The sequence below is a fragment of the Leucoraja erinacea genome, chromosome 4, assembly GCF_028641065.1.
Source record: "Leucoraja erinacea ecotype New England chromosome 4, Leri_hhj_1, whole genome shotgun sequence".
Taxonomy (NCBI): domain Eukaryota; kingdom Metazoa; phylum Chordata; class Chondrichthyes; order Rajiformes; family Rajidae; genus Leucoraja; species Leucoraja erinaceus.
This window is the reverse complement of record NC_073380.1, coordinates 19,259,885-19,286,289: the sequence shown is the minus strand read 5'-3', so window position 1 is coordinate 19,286,289 and position 26,405 is coordinate 19,259,885. Positions and strand designations below refer to the sequence as shown.

The 26,405-nt window shown below is 45.0% G+C and overlaps 1 protein-coding gene across 5 annotated transcripts in view; it reads left to right on the top strand.

Annotated features, from left to right (window-relative positions):
• LOC129696202 (zinc finger protein ZFAT-like) overlaps nt 1–26,405 on the top strand; it is a 95,143-nt gene that overhangs the window by 21,351 nt on the left and 47,387 nt on the right. For all 5 annotated transcript variants that reach the window (XM_055633848.1, XM_055633847.1, XM_055633849.1 and 2 more), the window contains exons 5-6: nt 251–404; nt 8,580–9,901. In XM_055633848.1, coding sequence (XP_055489823.1) covers nt 251–404; nt 8,580–9,901 — 1,476 coding nt within the window. The remainder of the gene's footprint in view (nt 1–250; nt 405–8,579; nt 9,902–26,405) is intronic.

Genomic DNA, 26,405 nt, shown 5'->3' with positions numbered 1-26,405 from the left:
AAGTTCAGAATTGGTAGATTTTTATTGTCAGAACTAGAAGTGCTTTGGGATGTTGGGCCAAAGGTAAGATAATGGCACCAGGCCACAAATCAGCCCGCACTTCAATCCATCATCCAGAACTAATTTGAGGGGATAAATGCCTATTGCTGTTCTTCTATCCTGAAAGTGCTATGGCTAAATTCTTGCCTCACCTTGTAACTACTAACCTGTGTAGAATGTAAGAAAAAAGTGCTATTTTTCTGTATACCAGGTGCCACAAAAATTATTCCCATCGAGGCTACTCCAGCTGAGAGAACTCCAGCAGCTGAACCTGCAAGGATTGGCCAGGACTCAGCCCTGCGAAAGGGTTATCAAGAATATGCTATCCAACAGACACCTTTGGAGCTGACCCAGAATTCTTTCAGGTGAGTCCACATTGCAGATGAAATAGTTTAGATGGCAAATACCATTTACGTCAATTAAGTTTGCGTCTTATCCACTTTTCATGAAATTAACCCGAAAGGACCACAGCCAAGTCAGCTGTGTGCCCTGTGTGTACTCAATGTTCCTGACTCCAGTATGCATCGATGGGTGTGGGAAGGATTAATGGAACTTTGCTGATGTTGTTGATGAGAGGGGAGATGTGGAAGGATGGGTCACTGATACTGAATCCCAAGGCGAATGATATATACAGTCCACATTTAATCATTTAAATCATAAATTACAGGAAAGTATAAAAGAAGACATTTTGTCCAATATATACGGCACATTTGTGAAGAAAAGATGATTGTGATCCTTGTTCCCAAAGATCATCATCTTGTTTTCCTCATGTCATATCCAAACTTGTCGTACATTAATCCCATGCAGCTATAAGGATGGGTAAAAGGTAGTCAGTTCGTAGGTTCCTCAAAGGAATCAATGATAAATTAGATGGGGCTTTAGTTGGAACACATATGGTACTGCTGTAGTTTATAAACAATTTGGCTTGGCCTCTGATAGAATTATGTGCTCAGAATTAGCTTTCCACATTTGGAAAAGATGTAGAAGTTGCCCACAAGAGCCGACTCTGGACTTACCTGGACTTGTACCTTGTCCTTTTACCATCTGGACACCCGCAGCAACGGCTGCGGAGGGTTGAGGTCCCGACCACGGGGGAAAATGGAGGAGGACTGGCCAAATTGTGTGCCTTCCACCACAGTGATGAATGCTGTGGTGGATGTTTATGTTACATTTTTATTGTGTTTTTGTGTGTGTTCTTTATAATTGTACCACTGCTGACATATTAATTTCACTTGCACTTATGTGCAACGTGACAAATAAACCGTATTGTATTGTACAAGGTTGATCCTCAGTTTAAAGTTGTTCGGTTACCCAATCAGTTTTGAAGAACTGAACATATGTACTCCAGGGGTGTAGACTTAAAGATGTTCAATCAAGCTTATAAGATAATTTGATGGCACTGGGCCTGTACTCACTGGAGTTTTGAAGGATGGGGGGGGGGGGGGCACATTAAAACTTACCGAATAATGAAAGGCTTGGATAGAGTGGATGTGGAACAAATGTTTCCACTAGTGGGAGAGTCTATGATTAGAGGTCATAGGCTCCTGAAAGACATTCCTTTAGGAAAGAGATGAGGAGGAATTTATTTAGCCAAAGGATGATGATTCTGGAATTCTTTGCCAGGCTGTAGAGGCCAATACAATGGATATTTTTAAAGCAGACATAGATAGATTCTTGATTAATACGGGTGTCAGTGTCAGAATTTAGAAGGATGAGAGTGGATTTTATTGAAACATATAAGATTATTAAGGGTTTGGACACGCTAGAGGCAGGAAACATGTTCCCGATGTTGGGGGAGTCCAGAACCAGGGGCCACAGTTTAAGAATAAAGGGTAAACCATTTAGAACGGAGATGGGGAAACACTTTTTCACACAGAGAGTTGTGAGTCTGTGGCGTTCTCTGCCTCAGAGGGTGGTGGAGGCCAGTTCTCTGGATACTAGAGAGAGCTAGGTAGGGCTGTTAAAGATAGCAGAGTCAGGGGATATGGGGAGAAGGCAGGAATGTGGTACTGATTGGGGATGATCAGTCATGATCACATTGAATGACGGTGCTTGCTCGAAGGGCTGAATGGTCTACTCCTGAACCTATTGTCTATCACCACAGTGCGTTCTAGGCACCCAGCACTCTCTGTGTAAAAAAAAAAAACATGCCCCAAGCATATCCTTAATTTTTTTCCCCTAATCTTAAAGCTATGCCCTCTAGTATTTGACCCTGGGGAAAAAAAAGGTTATGATTATCTACCCTATCTATGCCTCTCATAATCTTATAAACTTCTATCAGGTCTCACCACATCCTCTGATGTTCCGGAGAAAACAATCCAAATTTGTCCAGCCTCTCCTTGTAGCTGGCTTCCTGGTAAACCGCTTGTACCCCCTCTCCACAGCCTACACATCATTCTGTAAAGGGGCAAACAAAACTGCACACAATAAATAGGGGGGGGGGCACAGAACTGAACACAATATCTTGAATATATTTGAAAAGGTTATAAAATGACCAGAAAGATGCAGATTTATGGTGTTATATGGATTTAAAAATGCACGTGATTAGATTTTTGAGAGAATTGTAGGTAACCTTGTAACATTCTGGCAATTAGTTGATGCTGACCATAATAAGGCAAAATTGAGTAGCATAAGTGGCAATAATGTAAACTTGCAGATGAGATCAATGCATTTGAAATGGAGAACTGTGACACACCTACACGAGCCCCCACACCCACAGGATACCCTGTGATCTCAGAATTTGAGGCCAATATCATCAAGTGGATGAATTAATCAAAATTATCGCATACATCAAGCGGGTGAATTTATCAAAAGCGACGTGCTCCAACTACATGACTGGTTTAGTACCAAGGACCCGTGCAGACCAACTGGAAGGAGTATTGAAGAACATTGGGCGGTACTGTGGCACTGCTGGTAAATCCATTGGCTCACAGCCCCAGAGACTTGTGTTTCATCCTGACCTCAGGTGCTGTCTGTATGGAGATTGCATGCTCTCTCTGTGGCTGCATGGGTTTCCTCTGGGTACTCCGTTTCCCCCTACATCCCAAAGGCTTGCGGGTTAATCATCCTTGTGAAAATTGCCCCTAGTGTGTAGGGAGTGGATGAGAAAGCAGAATAACATAACTAATGGGAACGGGTGATTCATGGGCGGCATGGACTTGGTGGGCTGAAGAGCTTGTTTCCAAGCTGTATCTCTAAAGCTAAAACTAAGTACTAACATCTTCAACTCTTACCTCTGTGGTTTGAGGTTCACACCTGCTTCGAAGGCTACTGTCCACCGTAACAAAGTGCTTTGAGTGGTTGGTTATTGAGCGGATCAACTTCTGCCTCAGAAATCACCTGGATCCACTTCAATTTGGCTAAAGCCACAACCAGTCAGCAGCAAGTAGTATATCACTGGCTCTCCACTCTACTCGGACCATCTGGATAACAGAAACACATAGGTCAGGCTGATGTTCATTGACTCCATTGTAACTGTAACTGGATTGTTGACTTCCTCATTGGCAGACCTCAGTCAGTGCGGATCTCTGACAACATCTCCTTCACATTGACTATCAACACAGGTGCACTGTAACACTTTTAGACCCATGGCTGTGTGGCTAAGCACAGCACCAATCTACAAATATGTTGGCGACACCACTGTGATTGGCCTATTCACGGCCGGTGATAATAGACAATGTGCAGGAGTAGGCCATTCGGCCCTTCGAGCCAACACCGCCATTCAATGTGATCATGTCCGATCATCCACAATCAGTGCCTTCTCCCCATATCCCCTGACTGCTATCTTTAAGAACCCTATCTAGCTCTCTCTTGAAAGTATCCAGAGAACCAGCCTCCACCGCCCACTGAGGCAGAGAATTCCACAGACTCAAACTCTCTGTGTGAAAAAGTGTTTCCTCATCTCAGTTCTAAATGGCTTGCCCCTTATTTTAATACAGTGGCCCCTGGTTCTGGACTCCCCCAACATTGGGAACATGTTTCCTGCCTCTAGTGTGTCCAAACCCTTAATAATCTTATATGTTTCAATAAAATCCCTTCTCAGCCTTCTAAATTCCAGAGTGTACAAGCCCAGCCATTCCATTCTCTCAGCATATGACAGTCAACTCCTTGGTATGAAGGCCAAACTGCCATTCGCTTTCTTCACTGCCTGCTGTACCTGTATGCTTACTTTCATCGACTGATGAACAAGGACCCCCAGATCCCATTGTACTGTTAAACTGAGTTCTTTTGTCAGTCCAATTCAAGAAAATTTGATTCAAACCATTGCTGCTAAAATCAATTCCTTATTCTGACACCGCTGTCATTTAATTCTTTAAACCTTGCACCACAGAGCTAGAAACTCTGGGGCAGGTCGAAAGAACTACTACTTTGATACAAACGTTACCCATTATATAGGTATTGGACAATTATGATACAAAAGGAGTGGCAAACTATTAACAAATCACTATGGTTTAACATACATTTAGCTTATTTGCATTAACCAATCAACTAAATCCTTTCCAGTGATTGACAACACATATAGTCACATGATTTTCCCTTTTCTGGCCACTTTACAACCTTTTTCCCTCTGTGGTTTTCTTTAACCACTTTGCTCAAAATCATTTTATTTCAATGAAGTAAAACCACAGAAATATAAAACTAATTCTCAAAGACCACCTCTCAGAATATAAAATACACATCATACAGCAATCACACAATACATACACACAAAACATATATTTTCATTTTTGGAAAATAAAGTTATTTCTAAAACTTCAGATTTAAACAAAGTCTAATACTTACAATCCTAATTAAAACACAATACACTTCACAAATAATTTCCCTATTTCACAGTTAAAATACAGTTACTTATGGATTAAATATGAGTTTTGCCCCATTCTTACAAAGGGGTAAGGATTTAAATTATTTCTACAATCCCCAACCACACAAAGGCCACTAATTGTCACACTTGATTGCTTCTTCCCAAGCTCGGGTCTAGTTTAATTACAACCTCCCCTTTCTATCTCTGGACGAAAGGAATGTAAGGCCTCCTCACTAATAGCATTCCGCACAGCAAATGGAAGATTATCAAAACAGAGTTACTTTCTCATTTTCTATAAACATAAGAAACCACCCTTATACAAAGGTCACACAACCATTACCTATGCCTTATCTCTTATCTCAACACAAATACATTTAAACAGCACAAACCAGATCACAGACTATTATCTAGCCTTGGTGCCCACGACCCAATATAGACAACCATAAATCCCCTTTATGACACACCCGAGCTCAAAGATGTGCCATAAAGAAAGGACACATGATGCTCATGTCTTGAGAAGAACCCCATCAATAACCTATATTCTAAACACCAAACTAAACCAAATACAACTTCTGACAGAGTTATAGCCGCTTCAAAGCAAACAAAGCTATGCCTATTTACATCAACATCTCCATGTTATAATAAGCCATCTGTTCTCCTATGTGTGTGTTCTTTATTTCTTTGTGGGCTATGTATTTCTGAAAACCTCAGCTCCAAGTCCTTCTCTTGCAACTTAACATAAGTTCTTCACTCAGAAGTTATCATTTGAGCAATTCTATTGTATAATATTTCCTCAGTACTTCCCCTTTTCCCAACTTGACACCATTAGATAATAATCTGCCTTTCTGTTTTTGCTACCAAATTGGATAACCTCACATTTATCCACATTAAACTGCATCTGCCCACTCACTCAACCTGTCATGTTACTTTAAATCCCTTCATCTAAATCATTGATGTATATTGTAAATAGATGCGGTCCCAATACCGAGCCTTGCGGTACCCCACTAGTCACTGCCTGCCATTCTTAAAGGGACCCGTTAATCCCTACTCTTTGTTTCCTGTCTGCCAACCAATTTTCTATCTCTGTCATCACTCTACTCCCAATACCATGTGCCCTAAATTTGCCCACTAATCTCCTATGTGGGACCTTATCAAATGCTTTCTGAAAGTCCAGGTACACTACATCCACTGGCTCTCCCTTGTCCATTTTCTTGGTTAAATCCTGAACATTTTTTAGAAGATTAGTCAAACATGATTTCCCCTTCGTAAATCCATGCTGACTCGGACCGATACTGCTATCCCAATGTGCCACTATTTCATCTTTTATGATTGACTCCAGCATCTTCCCCACCACCGATGTCAGGCTACCTGGTCTATAATTCCCTGTTTTCTCTCTCCGACCTTTTTTAAAAAGTGGGATAACATTAGCTTCCCTCCAATCCACAGGAACTGATCCTGAAACTATAGAACATTGGAAAATGATCACCAATGCATCCACGATTTATTGAGCCACTTCCTTAAATACCCTGGACGCAGACCATCAGGCCCTGGGGATTTATCAACCTTCATTCAGTACCAGCTGTCTACTCAACACCATTTCCAGCCTAATGTGGATTTCCTTCAGTTCCTCCATCACCCCAGATCCTCCGGCCACTAGTACATCAGGAAGATTGTGTCCTCCTTGGTGAAGACGGATCCAAAGTACCTGTTCAACTCATCTGCCATTTCCTTGTTCCCCATAATAAATTCACCTTTTTCAGTCTTTAAGGGTCTAAATTTTTCCTCCACATACCTAAAGAAGCTTTTACTATCCTCCTTTATATTCTTGGCTAGCTTACCTTCGTACCTCATCTTTGCTTTCCGTATTGCCTTTTTAGTTATCTTCTGTTGCTCTTTAAATTTTTATACTGTCCCTGACTTCCCTTGTCATCCACGGTCGCCCCTTCCCTTGGAATCTTTCTTCCTCTTTGGAATGAACTGATCCTGCACCTTCTGTATTATTCCCAGAACTACCTGCCATGTTGTTCCACTGTCATCCCTGCTAGGGTATCTTTCCAGTCAACTTTGGCCAGCTCCTCCCTCACAGCTCCATAGTCCCGTTTGTTCAACTGACACCTCCGATTTACCTTTCTCCCTCTCAAATTGTAGATTAAAATTTATCATATTTGACGAGTGCTACATCAATGTTAATAAGACCATGGAACAAATTGTTGACTTAAGAAATGGGAATGAATGCATTGTGTCAACTTATAGTGCTTTTTCAACATCAGCTGTCAAATCTAGAATGTCTTCTGTGCAATAGGCCATTGCTTGTTGCCACATGGGAACAGCACTACTAACAAGTTCCACTCCTAATCGCAATACCCATCCTGACTTAGAAATTGCTTGTCGACCACTCACTAGCATTGCTCCAAATGCTGGAGCTCCTTATTTGACATCTGCCAGAAGTAGTTCAAATGGTGATTCATCATTAAATCATTAAGCTTGGAAAGAGCACAGGGAAGATTCATGAGGGTGTTGCCAGGACCAGAGAGCTTGAGCTGTCAGGAGAGATTATACTTTATTTATTTGGAATGCAGGAGGCTACGGAGTGATCTTATAACCATGAGGGGAATTGATAGGAGTCTTTTACCCCAGGTAGGGAAATTAAGAGCCAGTGAACATAGCCAGAGGGGAAATATTTATTTGGAACCTGAGGTGTATGTGGAATGAGCCAACAAATGATGCAGTTGAGGCAGGCACATTAAAAGTGTTAAAAGACACTTGTACAGGTAACTGGATAGGAAAGATTTAGAGGGATATGGGGCAAATGCAGGCAAATGGGATTAGCTTAGATGAAGCAACTTGGTCGGCATGGATGAGTTGGCCGCAAGGGCCTGTTTCCATGCTATATGATTCTAAGTACTGAAATGCAGGTATGGACAAGTAATTGTTATACCTCCTTCTCATAAATAAGTAAGACATTAATTTATAGTTGTTAACTGCTGGATTGGATTGTGCCAAATTCAATCTGCTGCCTGGTCTACCTGTTAACATTAAGCCGTTATGAATTTGGTGGTCGACCCCACCAGATGGTCATACAAGGTAGGCATTCCTTGGGGTGGAATGGGCTCCGTACCATTAACATGCTTCAGGCTTTTGGAGCTATTTTGAAATATAACTGATAGTTGGGGCATTTAAAGATGATTCAAATAAATATACGTTACCATGTTTAAAAAAAGTAAATACATTTAATAGTAAATGTAATTGGAACACACCTAAGCATGGTAGTAAACAATGAATAACACAAAAGTAAAGTAAATAAGTCAACTTTTTCAAAGGACCACTGGCGTGTTCATTTGATTGAGGCTTGTGATGCTTCCTTCAGTGTACCCTGATGTAAAACTGACATCAAATGCAAAGTATATCTAGCCCCTCTTCTCCACGTGTCAGTGCTCTGATGGCGGAGGAGTGAGTTTGTATACACTTATTCTAGCGTATAATCTCCTGGTCATCTTTAGCATGTGTAGAAGAGTGATAGCTGCTGAGCAGCATACTGCAAAAAAAATGCCAGTTCTGTGCAATCACCAGGTTAAGCTCTCTACAGCCCAGTGTTTTCTCTGCAACTCTTTACAGTCCAATATCTTCTCTACAGCGATCAGCAAATTGACGTGATCTGTTCTGGAACCTGCTGATACATGATGTGTAAATAATAGTATCAAATACTGATAATGAGTTTTCTAATTTTTCTGTCTTTCAGACAAGGAACAACCCAGCTGAAGATATTTACCTGTGAATATTGCAATAAAGTATTTAAATTTAAGCACTCACTTCAAGCACACCTCAGAATTCATACCAATGAGAAGCCTTATAAATGTTTGCAGTGTGACTATGCAAGTACCATCAAAGCCAACCTTATAGTTCATATGCGCAAACACACTGGGGAAAAGTTCAGCTGTGACTACTGTGCCTTCACTTGCCTCAGCAAAGGCCACCTGAAAGTGCATATTGAGCGGGTGCATAAAAAAATCAAGCAGCATTGCCGCTTTTGTAAAAAAAAGTACTCAGATATCAAGAATCTCCTCAAGCATATCCGAGAGAGCCATAATATGGATGAGGAGAAAGTCAAAGAGGTCTATGATGAGCTGCGCCTATTGACTAGGGAGGGAAAGCGGCAACTGCTCTATGACTGTCATGTGTGTGAGCGCAAGTTTAAAAATGAGTCAGACCGTGACAGACACATGCTGGTCCATGGTGATGACCGTCCATTCGCTTGTGAGCTCTGCGATCATGGAGTCACGAAGTACCATTCGCTGGAAACACATGTCCGCAAGCATATATTTATCTACATTTGTTCTGTGTGCGCAAAGAAATTTGTCAGCTCAGTTAAGTTAAAGACGCATGTAAAGGATGCTCACAGCAACTTGGGGAAGGATTTAGTATTTAATAACTCCATTAATCAGAGCTTCTATCTGTTGGAACCAGGTGGTGACATGCAACCTGAAGCCTTGGAGGACTCTGTGGGGAGTACAGGCTTCAATGGCTCTGAACAAGATCCACAAGGGCATCAGGTTATTATTGAACTTGAAAATGAAGGAGCTCACATTCCATTAGAGAGTCTTACTCAACATGAAGAAGTTCTAGATAACCATTCATTTAATTCTGGGGCCATCCAGCATAATGCAGTTTCTTTGGATGAAGGCAATACAGCTGAGACAAGCAACCAAACATCTTTGGATAGGTGTGGAGAGGAAGTCTTACCAGCTCTGTCTGTCAACAGCAATGCCATGGTAGATTCTGAAAGTACAGAAATGAACCATTTGTCTAATTCTGCGGTCCAGGAAGGTGCTGACTCCCACAAAGTATGTGGATCTTGTGAGGTCGAAAATGGAGAACCATTTGAAATGGTTCATCTTGATAATGGTGTTAAAGAAATTCCATCATCAACAGACGTTCAAAAAGATGACATGGACCTTGGAGCTTTTCAACAAGTTCTTGACAGCTTACAGAAGAGACAACTGAATATTGGCCTGTTTGAGAAGATCAGAAAAGTCTATGGAGATTTGGAATGTGAATACTGTGGTAAGAAATAGTCCATACTAACATTGTTACATTCATTTTAATTTTTAAAGAGATCACAGAAATGAGTTCTGTCATGCTTATTGTTCTGGTGTTTCTGGTCAATTTAGGACTGAACCATTTGTTTTGTTGAGTCTTAACACCTTAAAGTGTGTAATTAAGAAGCAGAAGTTTGAGTTGCTGTTTTGAGTTTTTGGCGAATGACAGGAAGATTGCCTTTCAGAGGCATCAGTCTTGCTAATATCAGCTCACAGCCTCTCAGTAGCAAGCTGCTCCCTTGCCAGTAAAGCAATTCTCTAAACCAGATAAAAATAATTCAGAGGTTTTCTTAGTTAGGTTTTTAGAGTCATAGAGTGATACAGTGTGGAAACAGGCCCTACGACCCAACTTGACCACACTGGCCAATATGTCTCGGCTACACTAGTCCCGCCTTTGCTCCATATCCGTCCAAACCTGTCCCATACATGTACCTGTCTAACTGTTACTTAAATGTTGGATAGTCCCTGCCTCAACTACCTCCTCTGGCAGCTTGTTCCATACCACTCACCACCCTTTGTGTATAAAAGTTACCCCTCAGACTCCTACTGAATCTTTTCCCCTATACCTTAAACCTATGTGTCCTCTGGTCCTCTGGTCCTCAATTCACCTACTCTGGGCAAGTCTGTGCATCTACCCGATCTCTTCCTCTCGTGATTTTATACACCTCAGTAAGATTCCCCCCTCATTTTCCTGTGCTCCAAGGAATAGAGTCCCAGTCTACTCAACCTCTCCCTATAGCCAAGGCCCTCTAGCCCTGGCAATATCCTTGTTCTCTGTATCCTTTGCAGCTTGACACCATCTTTCCTATAACAGAGGACCCAAAACTGAACACAATACTCTAAATGCGGCCTCACCAACGTCTTATGCAACTGCAACATAGAAACATAGAAAAATAGGTGCAGAAGTAGGCCATTTGGCCCTTCAAGCCAGCACCACCATTCAATATGATCATAGCTGATCATCTAAAATCAATACCCCATTCCTGCTTTTTCCCCATACCCTTTGATTCCTTAAGCCCTAAGAACTAAATCTAACTCTCTCTTGAAATCATCCAGTGAATTGGCCTCCACTGCCTTCTGTGGCATAGAATTCACAACTCTCTGAGTGAAGAAGTGTTTCCTCATCGCAGTCCTAAATGGCCTACCCCTTATTCTTAAACATCAACATCAGTCTGAAGAAGGGTCTCGAACCGAAACATCACCTATTCCTTTGCTCCATAGATGCTGCCTCACCTGCTGAGTTTATCCAGCATTTTTGTCTACCTTATTCTTAAACTGTGACCCCCTGGTTCTGGACTCCCCAAATATCAGAAACATTTTTCCTACATCTAGCCTGTCCAATCCTTTAAGAATGTTACATGTTTCTATAAGATATCCTCTTATCTTCCTAAATTCCAATGAATACAAACCCAGTCGACTTCAGACTGATGTAGGGTGGGGAGAAGAAAGGAGAAAGGAAGAGGAGGATCCCAAGGCCTGAGAGGGAGCTGGGAAGGGGAGGAGGGGAGGAGACAGCAAGGGCTACCGGAAATTGGAGGTCAATGTTTATGCCGCTAGGGTGCAGACTGCCCAAGCGGAATATGATGTGCTGCTCCTCCAATTTCTGGTGGTGCTCACTCTGGCCATGGAGGAGGTCGGATTCGGAATGGGAGGGGGAGTTGAAGTGCTGAGCCACAGGGAGATCAGGTTGGTTAATGCAGACCGAATAGAAGTGTTCGGCGAAACGATCGCCAAGCCTACGCTTGGTCTCACCGATGTAGATCAGCTGACATCTAGAGCAGCGGATGCAATAGATGAGGTTGGAGGAGATGCAGGTGAACCTCTGTCGCACCTGGAACAACTGCTTGGGTCCTTGAATGGAGTCGAGGGGGAAGGTAAAGCGACAAGTGTAGCATCTCTTGTGGTTGCAAGGGAAAATGCCCGGGGAGGGGGTGGTGCAGGAGGGGAAAAATTGACCAGGGAGTTCCGGAGGGAGCGGTCTTTGCGGAAAGCAGACATGGGGGGAGATGGGAAGATGTGGCGAGTGGTGGGGTCACGTGGGAGGTGGCGAAAATGACGGAGGACTATTTGTTGTATGTGATGGCTAGTGGGGTGAAAGGTGAGGACTAGGGGGACTCTGCCCTTGTTACGAGTCGGGGGATGGGGAGAGAGAGCAGTGTTATGGGGTATGGAAGAGACTTGTGAGAGCCTCAATAGTCAATGCTCTGACTTACTTACTGACTGCTGAAGGCCAATGTGTTAAACGCCCTTTTGACCGCCCTATCTACCTGCAAGGAACCATGCACCTGCATTCCTAGATCCCCCTGCTCTTCAACACTCTGCAGATTCCTACCATTCACTGTGTAGGTCCTGCCCATGTTAGACTTCCAAAAATGCAACACCTCACGTTTCTTTGTATTAAATTCCATCAACCATTCCTCAGCCCACCTGGCCAATCGCTCAAGATCCTGCTGCAATTTTTCACAACCATCTTCACTACCTGCAAAACCACCCACTATTGTATCATCTGCAAACTTGGTCATCTTGACATGCATGTTCTCATCCAAATCATTTATATAGATGACAAACAGTAACGGGCCCAGCACCTTCCATGAAGACAATTTTCACCATCACCCTCTGCTTTCTTCCATGAAGGTAATTTTCGCTCAATTCAGCTATCTGAACTTGGATTCCATTTGATCTAACCTCCCAGAGCAGCCTGCCATGCGCAAACTTGTTGAATGCTTTGCTGAAGTCCAAATATACAACATCTACAGCTCTGCAGCATCTATAGACGTTAAGTTCACATGCCTATAGTTCCCAGCATTTTCTCTGCAGCCCTTCTTGAATAGAGGCACAACATTTGCCACTCTATAGTCTCCTGGCACCTTTCCTGTATTTAAAGATGACTTGTAGATTTCAACCAGATTTCCCGCAATTTCTGGTTTCTCACAATGTCCTCAGATATATTTGATCAGGCCCTGGAGATTTGTCTATCTTCATATGCAATAGTACCTTCAGTACCTCTTTGACCATAACACTAACTGTTGCCAAGACACTTCCATTGATTGCCCCAGGTTCTTCTGACCTCCTGTCTTTCTCCTGTGGCAATTCTTTTTGTTTTTCCATTCTTTTTTCAAAATTTGAAAATGTTGCTATCGCTTGTGGCTTGACCGTTAACAGGTTGGTCCCAACCTCATTAAAATCATCTTAAAAAAAGTGAAAATTGATACTTTTTAATATTTTTCCCAATAATGCTGTCAGGTTAGTTAATGATAATGTATCCCAAACAGTTTTAGTGCTAACAAAGGAACCATTGCTCTTTAAATAATAATGCTGCGACTTTTCCTCATCCTTAATCCATAATGAATATTTTAATATTGTAATGTAATAGAGTCTCCATTAAGGTGAGATGGTTGAGTGTTAGTTTTGTTTTTGTTCTTTTGCAACCACTCACGAATCAAATACAACTCGGGTTAGAGGCAATACCTAAAACCCATTTTTGAATAGGTTTGAGTCTGCCAATAATCTGCTTTCTAAGCAGATTTTATTTGCAGGGTAATCGTCAATTGAAATCAGACAGTGGTACCTTGCAGCACAGATGATGCAGAGATATGTCGTATTTGAATCATGAAATTTAACTTATTTGTAATATTTTAAAAATGGAAGGAGACCAGTTTGGGATTTTAGAGTCCACAAACTTTAGAAACATAATCTGTTTAATACTTACACTGGATTCACTCACTTTTTCTTTGTCTTCAACAACAATACCTTTTACCATAATTTAAACACTTATCTTTTCATTTATCTTTTCAGCCAAGGAGACAAGCTGCGCCTTGAATCTTGGGCCATCACTTTTTTTTAAAATGTATAAACATGCAGCACATCCTTGAAAATCATAGCTGAGAATAATCAATTATCTATCTATATTACTAAAAGTCTGATCTTCACCGTTTTTGGCTCGCTGTGGTATGATTTCCGAGAGACCGCCGCCACCTATGGTCGTCATTTTTGGCCACCATGCTCAGAGGCCCCCCTCTGCCTTCCGGGACCGGAGGATTTGTTTGCCTCGCCTTTTTAACAAGTTTGTGTTCACAAAATGAATTTTGGGTGTTGGGTGGCTGCTGCCCAATTGTTTGCCTCGCCTTTTTAACAAGTTTGTGTTCACAAAATGAATTTTGGTTGTCGGGTGGCTGCTGCCCAATTGTTTGCCTCACCTTTTAAAAAGGTTTGTGTTCACAAAATGAATTTTGGTTGTCGGGTGGCTGCTGCCCAATTGTTTGCTTCGCCTTTAAAAAAAGTTTGTGTTCCATATAACCGTTCCATAAACCAGTACCTTCGGCCCGCAACGCCCATACTAGCGCAACAGAAAGCCCCCTCCCCCACTGGCGAGCAATATTGGAATTGGTGGAGAGGTGGAATAAGGCATTGGTGACCAGCCCCGTGTGATGTTGGGACCCAACGGGTCCCACTTAGTCTAGTATATTACTAAATGTCCCATCTTGTGTGTGTGTGTGTGTTTATATGTGTGTGTGTGTGTGTGTTTGTGTGTGTGTGTGTGTGTGTGTGTGTTTGTGTGTGTGTGTGTGTGTGTGTGTGTGTGTGTGTGTGTGTGTGTGTGTGTGTGTGTGTGTGTGTGTGTGTGTGTGTGTGTGTGTGTGTGTGTGTGTGTGTGTGTGTGTGTGTGTGTCTCTCTGGTGGATGTCTGTATGTGATCCTGAAATTACGTCAAAACGGTACACAACAGCACTACAATTTTTGGACCACCTTACTCACAATTGTCCTGTGGTGTGTTTTAATCAAGTTTCATTTTGATTGATGTTATACTTTACAAGTTATTCACATTTTCAACTTTACAAGACCCCTCTTTGAGAAAAATTACGAATTTTCAGTGGCTCCAGGCCCTGGGCTGTATTCGAGCCGGTGCGGGGTCCGGGGGCTGCTACTCCGGGCCCGCGGGGAGGCTTCTCCCTCTCCTTCCCCCCTCCCATGGCTGGTTGCGTTTGGGAAGCGGGTTGCATGGGGGGAACGGGTGAGTGGTGGAATATTGCATTGGGGGAACGGGTCCAACGGGTCGTACTTGGAGTAGGGAGGGGAGAGGGATTATGGACAATGTTAGCAAAGACAGGACTCCCAGTCCAATGAGAAACATTATAGTAAGGGGGGGAGGGGACAAGGAGAGGATTGTTGTTTAATGTTATTTAAACAGATAGAGGGAGAGGAGGGAGGGTAGGGAGGGGAGAAGGGTTATGGATGGAGGGAGGGAGTGACTATGAGGGTAGGGTAAAGGAGAGGGAGTGGAGGAGGGGCGAAGTAGAGGAGATGGAAGAGGGACGGTGAAGAGGAGGGGGAGTGACTTGCAGGATGAAGGGATTGGAGGAGGATTGGGGTAGGAAGAGGGATGGTGAGGCGCAGTTGGGGAGGGTTGCCGTGACTCGCTTCACAACGGGGATATCTGGCATAACAACGGGAACCCGTCAGCCATGCCTGCACAGTTGGGGGCTATGGGTGAGTGGTGGAATATTGCTTTTGGGGACCAGCCATCCCATGAGACGGGGGTCCCACTTGATCTAGTACCTTATAATATTTAAGTGATTTTAATATTCTCAACAAATGATCATGCAATTTAACTTCTTCATTTAATTTCTTAAAGCAAATATAACTGAATAGGACACTTGAGGGAAAGACGAAGGAAAGAAAGTAGACTGAGATGGATCTGGCAAGCAAGGTAAAGGAAAATCCAAAGAGATTCTTTGGTGCATGAAGGATAAAAGGGTGGCTAAAGAGAGAATAGGTAATTTTAAAGATCTGCACGGTCATCTATAAGGTAAACCACCGAAGATAGGTGAGATTTTCATCATCATTTCTCAACAATTTTTTGCTGAGGTGTAGATAATGGAAGCTAAGAAACAGGCAAATGGCCTATGATGTCTGGGACCATATACGACTGACCAAATAGGTATTGGCAGACATCAAGCGCAATAAGGTGGATACATTCTCAGGGCCTGAATGTACAATGTTCATGTAGGAAGCTAAGGAAGCAATTGCAGAGGTCATTTTGGGTGAAATTGTACACAGCATAGTTAGTTAGCAGGTGACATAGAAGGTATCGTAAACAGTGAAGATGGTCATAAAAAAATGTGGCGGGTTCTTGATCAAAGTGAGCTGATAAATGGCAAATGGCAAATGGCAAATGTTCAATTTAAATGTACAAAGCGTTGTATTTTGGGAAGTCAAACCAAGGTAGGACTTTGACAATGAATGATAAGGTCCTGGGTAGTGTTGGTGGGAATATGGACCTAAGAGTATAAGTACACAGCTCCCTGAAGATGATGTCATAGAGATACAGGATGATGAAGAGGCATTGGCCACTCTGGTCTGAGTACCGAAGTTAGGATGCTATGTTGCTGTTATACGAGGTGTTGGGGCAAGTTTTTATGGAGAGGTTGGGCAGGCTAGGACTTAATGGCCTATTATGTCTGGGACCATATACTGGTGTACAATTTTGGTCGCCAAATTATAGGAAGGATGTCAACAAAATAGAGAGAGTACAGAGGAGATTTACTAGAATGTTGCCTGGGTTTCAACAACTGTTACAGAGATAGGTTGAATAAGTTAGGTCTTTATTCTCTGGAGCGCAGAAGGTTAAGGGGGGACCTGATAGAGGTCTTTAAAATGATGAGAGGGATAGACAGAGTTGATGTGGACAAGCTTTTCCCTTTGAGAATAGGGAAGATTCAAACAAGAGGACATGACTTCAGAATTAAGGGACAGCAGTTTAGGGGTAATATGAGGGGGAACTTCTTTACGCAGAGAGTGGTGGCGGTGTGGAATGAGCTCCCAGTGGAAGTGGTGGAGGCAGGTTCATTGGTATCATTTAAAAATAAATTGGATAGGCATATGGATGAGAAGGGAATGGAGGGTTATGGTACGAGTGCAGGCAGGTGGGACTAAGGGGAAAAAAATTGTTCGGCATGGACTTGTAGGGCCGAGATGGCCTGTTTCCGTGCTGTAATTGTTATATGGTTATATGGTTAATGAATGAATTAATTAATGAATGAATGACTGAATAAGTTTATTGGCAAAGTATTCACATACCAGGAATTTGCCTTGGTGCTCCGCCCACAAGTGACAACATGACATACAGTCACTGTTATGGATGACACAAAAAATTTAACATTAATAATAAAACTTTATTGACTAAACATGTGAATTAAATAAAATACCAGAGCAAAAGCAGGCTACAGATTTTTGGTTATTGAGTAGCGCTACTAATGGCAAAAAGGTGTTTTTATGTCTGGCTGTGGCAGCTTTGACAGTCCGCAGTCGCGTTCCAGAGGGAAGTGATTCAAAGAGTTTGTGGCCAGGGCGAGAGGGATCAGAGATGATCTTACCCACTCGCTTCCTGGTCCTTGCAGTCAACAGTTCATCGATGGAGGGAAGGTTGCAGCCAATAACCTTCTCAGCTGATCGGACGATTCGCTGCAGCCGCCGGATATCGTGTTTTGTGGCTGAGCCAAACCAGACCATGACCGTATAGAATTGTCTGTGGTAGATTGTGCTTCCTCAGCTGCCACTGGAAGTACATCTTCTGTGTGCCTTTTTGACTGTGGAGTCAATGGTAGCCCCCCATTTAAGGTCCTTGGAGATTGTGGCGGTCCCTGGGGGTTTAGGCCACTTCTTGGGTCATCCCCCTCGGCTATTGAGGGACAGGGGCGTTGGTCTGCCACGGGGTTTCCCGAGGTCCTTCTTGGGGGTGTGTGTGTTCTCGCTGTGTCATTAAAAACTACTGTTTGAACCTGCCTGACATCTGGCCTTTTCCTGACCTCGTCCAGGCCGCTACAACTGGTGACCCCGCCGTTCATCACACATCGTGATGGATAACAACACTGTTGCACTTAAACTCCCTACTCTGTGGACCAAAGAGCCTGACATCTGGTTCCAGCAGGCAGAGGCACAATTTGCTGTGTGAGGGGTAACTGTTCACGAAACAAAATACTTTTACGTGGTCAGCACGCTTGACCAAGCGACTGCGAGGCGAGGCCTTACCTCAGAGCGGCTGCAGCTGCTGCACTTCCTGAGGGTCCTCAGGAAGCACAACCTGGACTCTAACCTGCTGCTGACCTTCTACCGCTCGTCCATCGAGAGCCTGCTGACATACTGCATTACAGCATGGTATGGCAGCTGCACCATGGCAGACAGAGAGAGGCTTCAGAGGGTAACTAGGACAGCGCAGAAGATCATTGGTTGCCCTCTCCCCTCCCTGATGGATATCTACACCTCCCGCTGCCTTAGCAGGGCAAAGCAGATCATCAAAGACAGCTCCCATCCTGCGTTTGGACTGTTCGACCTGCTGCCCTCTGGAAGGCGCTATAGGTGCATCAAATCCAGGACAAATAGACTCAGGAATAGTTGCTTTCCGAAAATTATAACTACTCTTAATTCAAATTCACACATGCACTGACTTCACAGCCCAACACCCGGACTTCCATCTGTATATATGTATATAGCGCCGCAGAATTGTGCACCTATCCCCCCCCTACCTTCTCCCTTCTGTTTTTGTTTTTCTGTTTCTTGTTTTTTGTACTAAATTATATGTATGCACTGAGTACGAGCAGCTTTTAATTTCATTGTACATGTATAGTGACAATAAATGGCATATCATATCCTATCAGCTCAGAGTTAACTAACAAATATAGGGCCCTTAAGGAACTCCTTATCAGGAAGTTTGGCCTTAGTGAATCTGAGCGGGCAGCACGGATTCTCCGAATGGACGGCCTGGGGGACTGCCGGCCGTCTGTCTTCCCGGAGGACATGCTCGCCCTAATGTGGGACCACGAACCTTGTTTCCTGGCATCTGCTTGCAGCTCGCCAGAGATCCCTTCACCGACACGCAGGCGCTGGCTGAGCACGCTGACCAGCTGTGGATGTCCCGCCAGCGGGACCTAGAAGCGCTGGCCATCCTTCCTGCGGCGTCGGGAGCCTCGGAGCAGGTCGGGGCCGCTATTGACCGTGTCTCCGCTGCTCCCAGTCGGCCCCCGCGGCCAAATTCGGCAGCCATCGGGCATTCAAGTCCAGGCACGTCTTTCCAGCAGTTCCATTCGACACCAGCAGAGGTCGGTGGTGTTCAACCCAGCCAAATTTGCATGCATTTCCACCAGACGCCAGCAGAGGGGGTTGGTGCTATTACCATAATCACTGGGGAGCTGCAGCAAGGCAGCCTGTTCGTTCCCGGGAAACAAAGTCGTCAGTGATTCCTTCGGCGGCCGGCCATATTCATTGCGTCTTCGCCTGGGATCGCCGCACTGTGGGTCGATTCCTCGTGGACACTGGTGCGGAAGTGAACGTTCTGCCTCCCTCCATCACTGACATCCATGCGGGCAGACGGGGTCCCCTCCTCACAGCGGCGAACGGGAGTGCTATTCGCACCTACGGGGTTCGCACCATCTCCCTCAACTTTGCCCGCAGCTGCTTTTTGTGGGAGTTCGTCATCGCCGACGTTTCCAACCGCTGCTGGGCGCCGACTTCCTTCGAGCCCATTCACTGCTCGTGGATGTCAAGCGGCGCCGCTTGGTGCGCTCCGTCACACTGGAGCCGGTCTTCCTTCGCTTTGGTGATCCCACATCACGCCCTGATGGCCCTCTGTCTTCCGTGGATACGACTTTTGTGCGCATCCTGGCGGATTTTCCGGACATCCTCGAACCCCACTTCTGCTCCTCCACCCCCAAGCACCATATTCCTACTACCGGCCCGCCTGTGCACGCCTCAGGCGCGTCGTCTCGCACCAGACAAGCTTCGTCTGGCTCGGGAGGAGTTTCACCTGATGGAGGCGATGGGCATCGTGCGCCCCTACCATAGCCAATGAGCGTCACCGCTCCACATGGTCCCTAAAGCGGGAGGGGGCTGGCGCCCGTGAGGGGATTACCGTCGCCTGAATGATGCAACCGTCGCCGATCCCGCACATTCAGGACTTCAATGCCCCTCTAGCCAGATGTTCTCCAAGGTGGACCTCGTGCGAGGTTACAACCAAATTCCAGTCCACCCTGATGATATCCCCAAGCCAGCCATTATAACGACATTTGGACTGTTTGAATTTGTACGGATGCCATTTGGTTTGAAGAACTCTTCGCAGGCCTTTCAGCGGATTATGGACTGTGTGTGCCGCGGCCTGGACTTCGTATTCGTGTACTTGGATGACATACTCGTGGCCAGTCGCTCGCAGCATGAGCACTGCATTCACCTCCGTCAGCTGTGTCAGCGCCTCAGCAATTTTGGTTACTCCATCAACTCGTCCAAGTGCCATTTTGGGGTGATGGCCATCGACTTCCTCGGCCACCGCGTAACTCCACAGGGGCTGCTGCCTCTGCCGGCCAGAGTGGACACTGTCCGCAGGTCCGACCACAGTTAAGGGCCTACAGGAATTCATGGGGATGGTCACCTTTTATCACTGTTTCTTGCCGGCAGCGGCTGCAATCATGCGTCCGCTTGTCCATCTGATTGCTGGTCATTGCGGGGAGGTTGAGTGGTTGGAAGAAGCAACAGCGGTATTTGAGAGAGCTAAGGAGGCACTGGCTGGGGCCACGATGTTCGTCCACCCACGAGAGGACGCCCCGACCTCCCTGATGGTGGACGCTTCTGAGGTTGCGGTTGGGGCAGTGTTGGAGCAGCTCGTTGACGGATGCTGGCGGCCACTCGCCTTCTTCAGCAGGCATCTCAGTGGTGCTCTGCGCCGTTACAGCACTTTCGACCGCGAGCTCCATGCCCTGTATCTCACTGTACGCCACTTTCGCTACTTCCTGGAGGGGAGGCCTTTTATTGCATTTACGGATCACAAGCCACTAACCTTCGCGTTCGCCAAGGTTTCAGACCCGTGGTCTGCCCGGCAGCAGAGGCAGTTGGCTTATGTGTCCGAGTACATCACCTCCATCCGTTTCGTTGACGGCAAATACAACAGGGTGGCCGACGCCTTATCGCGACCTGCGATTCATGCGGTTCTCCAAGTCGCTGAGGGTATTAATTATTCCGCCCTGGCAGCCGCACAGCTGGTCGACGAGGAGATGGCCGCCTATCGTACGACAGTTTCGGGCCTGCAGTTTGAGGACGTTGTCTGTGGTCCTGGGGGCGCAACACTGCTGTGCGATGTCTCCGCTGGAGTTCCGCGACCTATTGTCCCCATCGCCTGGCGGCGCAGGGTGTTTGAGGTGTTCCATGGGCTTGCGCATCCCTCCATCCTGGCGATAACGGCCCTGGTAGCCCCCTGCTTCATGTGGCACGGCTGCGGAAGGAGGTTGTACATTGGGCGCGCACCTGCATCCCGTGCCAAACCGCCAAGGTGCAGCGACACGTGCGCGTGCCGTTACAGGAGTTCACCATCCCTCGGCAGCGGTTCGACCACATTCACGTGGACATCGTGGGGCCGCTGCCGCCGTCCCGGGGCATGACCTATCTATTCACCGTCGTGGACCGCTTCGCGTGGTGGCCTGAAGCCATTCTGCTACCTGATTCCTCAACGGCCACTTGTGCTCGAGCCTTGGTGGCGCACTGGAGCGCCCGGTTCGGTGTGCCACTGGACATAACATCCGACCGGGGGCCTCATTTCATGTCGGAACTGTTGTCGGCCATGACACGTTTCCTGCGGGTTCGCCTACACCACACAATGGCGTATCATCTGCAGGCGAACGGACTGGTGGAGCAGTTTGACCGCAAACTTAAGGATGCCCTGAAGGCACGGCTGAATGATCCGGACTGGGTGGACGCTGTGTCGTGGGTTTTGCTGGGGATCCTCACCGCACCCAAGGAGGACTTGGCCTCCTCCTCCGCCGAGTTGGTGTATGGGTCTCCGTTAACGGTGCCCAGGGAGTTCATCCCGCCGGCACGGGGCCAAGTGGAGCAGCCTTCAGACGCTCTGCAACGTCTACGGTAGATGGTGGGCAAGCTGGCGCCGGTGCCCACGTCTCGTCATGGGTCCTTTCCGTCCGCACATTCCCTCTGCTCTGGAGGACTGCCAGTTCGGCTTCCTGCATAGGGATGCTCATCGGACACCTCTCCAGTGGCAGTACGAAGGACTTTTCCGGGTCCTAGAGCATGGCTCATCTACATTCGTCCTGGACATGGGGGGTCGGCAGGAGACTTTCGGTTGCGCGACTGAAGCCAGCGCATATTGACATTGATCGGCCGGTGCTGGTAGCGCGGCCCGTAAGTGAGGGAGCCCTCCGTCTAGGCTACCTCCTCCACTGACTACTCCGCCCCCTGCACCTGTTGGTCAGTTGCCTGTTCCTGTGCCGGGCATGGTGCGCACCTGGGCTGGTTGCCGCGTGCGTCCTTTTGTCAGTTTCGTGACTCGGGTACTTAGGGGGGGGGGGGGTCCTGTGGCGGTCCCTGGGGTTTAGGCCACTCCTTGGGTCATCCCCCTCGACAATTGAGGGACAGGGGCGTTGGTCTGCCACGAGGTTTCACAAGGTCCCTCGCTGGGGTGTGTGTGTTCACGCTGTGTCATTAAAAACTACTGTTTGAACCTGCCTGACGTCTGGCCTTTTCCTGACCTCGTCCAGGCTGCTACACGATGATGATTCCCAGGACGTTAAAAGACTCCACAGATGTGACTGAGGTGTTGTTGATCGTCAGTGGGCTGAGGGGAAGGGGAGCTCTCCTAAAGTCTATTCCTTGAGCATAGGAGACAGAATGTTGATCTAACAGAGGTGTATAAAATCTTGATGGGTATAGATCAGGTGAATGCACATGGTCTTTTTCCCAGAGAATGAGAATCAAAATCTGCATGACAAAGGTGGTGATTAGGGAATGATTTAAAAGGGGCCTGAGGGGGAACCTCTTCACATGGGGTGGAATGCATCTGGATGAGCTTGTAGAGGGAGTGATTGAGGCAGTTACAATAATGACATTCAAAAGACATCTGGCAGGTAGACACAAAATGCTGGAGTAACTCAGCGAGTGAGGCAGCATCTCTGGAGGGAACGGATGGGTGACGTTTTGGTTCGAGACCCCTCTGCAGACATATAGGACAGATATATGGATAGGGCCTAATATGGGCAAATGGGACTAGCTTATTTGGCATCTTGGACAACTTGGGCCAAAGGATTCCACGGTGCATTTTTCTATGACAAAAGTGCAAATGGAGGAATCGTGAACATTAAGAATTCCTTTGTTAATATCACCAACCGTAATTCTAGAGTTTAGCATTTTCTATATAGATAACCTGACCTTTATCAATTGCTGCAAATGATAAATGCATAACTAGCTTATTTGGATCAGCACACTTTAAGATTAATATTTTGTGATTTTGGAATAGATAAATTTTAATGAGATAAAAATATTAAAATGGATAATAAAAACTGAGAGAAAATCTGCACATTAGATCGTCTAGTGTTTTGTAAATAAGTAATTAATTAAAGAATGGGTCCGATCAATTTATAGGAAATAAAGAAGCAGTGAAAATACTTAGCATTTTCCTTTAAGATATGGTAAATGAGAAAAAGTTATCAATTATCTCTTCGTGATTGTACTTATCTCTCAAGATAATACTATGGGGAAAAATTGGGAAAAGGTACTTGGTGACATCTGTGGAAAGATGTTTGAGAGGTAATGGAGAGATGTTAACCCCTATCTATAAAGCAACATTAAGTAAATTATCAAACAATTTTATTAACTAACAGAATTTTTTTCCATTGTTGCAGCAAGCACAGTTGACAGGATGAGATGTTTCTGGACTGTCATGCTTGCAGTGTACACAATTGGGTTAATTAATTTCTTCAGAGGTGAACAGCAGCTGTAGATGTTGCTTGGTTAATTGGGAAAGAGGGAACTAATAGAATGTATCAGGATTACTTATGAATTGGATAAAAGTTAACGTTATTTATTTTTCTGGATGTGCCATATGTAGAACTCTGATATTTGCCACAGTTCCAAACATTTTTTGCAGCTATGTTTCTGTTTAATTTATTTATGTCCATTGTTGTCAGTGATGATCCTGACACACTCCCTGACACCAGCCACTTCCTCTCCACAGAGGAAGAAATCTATATTACCAAAAGTCTGATCTTGACCACTTCCTGTTGTTCTGTATATTGATTTTAGAAAAAACGCTGCCACTTACGGCTGTGATTTTTGGCTAACTTGCTCAGAGTCCCCCTCCGCTGCGCAGGGCAAGAGGATTTTTCCCATTGATGAAAAATAAAAGAGTTATTAGTGTTTAAAAAATGTTGAGAAGGCCACGCCCCTTCCGGAGGGTCTATAAAACCCGGAAGTGTTGAGTGTCTCAGTCAGTCTCTGCAAGATGGGGGAGCGAGAGGGTTACGTCTCTCAGTCTGAGCTGTGAATAACACTGAACACATGTCTACTAAACTGCGATGGGTTTTACTGACCTGTCAGTGCCCTTAAAGTGGTTTGAAAATATAGTTTGGAAATGCTAAAGCTGTGTTGCCTTTGGTTTGGAAATGATAAAGTTCTGGTGCCTTTGGTTTGGAAATGCTAAAGCTCTGTTGCCTTATTAAAGTTGCCTTGCGTAATTAAAGTTGCCTTGCCCAATTAAACTTGCCTTGCCTTCTATATAATTGAAAGTCTAATCTTGACCACTTCCTGTTTGTGCTTTATATTGATTTTAGAAAAAAACGCTAGCATGTATGGCTGTGATTTTTGGCCATCTTACTCAGAGTCCCCCTCCGCTCATCAGATGGCAAAGACTTTTCCCATCGATGAAAAATAAAATAGTTATTAGTGTTTAAAAAATGTTGAGATTCTCTCTCATGTCAATCACGCCATGAAGGCCACGCCCCTTCTGGCGGGACTATAAAACCCAGAAGTGTGGGCGTGGCTCAGTCTGTGCAAGATGGAGCAGGGAGAGGACATGACTCGCTGTCTTTAGTGGCCTTGCACCCTGCTTGAAATGGCATGAAACCGCACTTTTAATGAAAATTTCCAAATTTTGTGTCTGTTTAACTGCATCAAAATATCTCATGGTTGATGTGAAATGAATTGAGAGACTAGACGTGCAAGTATGGAGAAAATATTATTGTGATGTTGGTTGACAAGGGGAAGTGCTCAGAGAAGGGAGAAGGGGGGAGAAGGAGTGTAGACACTTTTAAGAAGCCAGACAACTTTTAATAAAATTTAGCGACCATTTAACATTACTGTCGGTTTACTTACCTTTTTTTTTCAACAAGCTTTACCTTCAACTACCTTTGATTACCTTCGATTGCCTTTGACTACCTACGAGCAAAAAAATATTGATTTTTTCCAATTCCACAGACTCACAACTCTGGGTGAAAAACACGACTTTTTTTAATCGCGGGTATTTTTCAGCTTGCTGAAAAAATGCCGCGACCTAGGTGAGGCCTCGAGTACGCGGGGAATACTCTTGAGCATGAAGGGGATTTGCAAAGACCTTCTAGGACCTTGTGTCGACCATGCTGCGAGTATGAGTTGAGGGCAAACTCTTCTAAACTCGCGAATTAAGTCGCCGCAGTGGGACAGGCCCTATACTGTCTTTGCTGCCTTTGGTGTGCATTTCCATTGGGAAGCAAATATGATACATATTGGTAGTGCAGCCTATTTAGCATACTTCCCAATAATCATAACTTCTTATTGTGTCCCAGTGTTTAACCACATCAAGATATCTCACGCTATGTGCAATGATGTGAAGGACTAGATGCTTGTACTTTAACAAAAATAAGCCTGTCAGTATAGCACCCATGTTTACGGTAACATAGTTCTTACCGGCTTTCCAGATAACCATTTTTAAAATAAAATATCAGAAAAAAATATACATTCCATTCCTGCTGTTTCAACTTCAAAGCAACCTTGTTCAAAATAAGTGAAACCAGAGCTCTGTTGAGAAATAAGTGAAAGTAATTTGGTCATGCTATTATAAATTTATGTTAATTTCCTTTCCGGTATTAGAAGACATGAAGAAGTAGAGAAAAGTGCTGCCTATATTTTTAACTGGTATTTATCAAAAATGTTTAGACAATAGACAATAGGTGCAGGAATAGGCCTCTCGGCCCTTCGAGCCAGCACCGCCATTCAATGTGATCATGGCTGATCATCCACAATCAGTACCCCGTTCCTGCCTTCTCCCCATATCCCCTGACTCCGCTATCTTTAAGAGCCCTATCAAGCTCTCTTTAAAGTATCCAGAGAACTTGCCTCCACTGTCCTCTGAGGCAGAAAATTCCACAGACTCACAACTCTCTGGGTGAAAAACATGCGGTTCTCGTGAGAACAGGCGGTTCCCCAGATGATCTAGTCAATAATTATCCCCTCACCGGTAACACCAACTGATTAGCGATATCTCTTGCTTATTGTGGGACCTTATGGTTCACATTTTGCTTGTTACATTTCTTGCAACAATGTGCTTGAAAAATAAATTTCCTGCTACTCTGCAAGAGCATGGGTGGTGGGACATACGACACGGGGGGACTCCAAATAGTCATTTAGTGCATTAACAGTATATGTGTGCGTGCGTGCATAATATATAA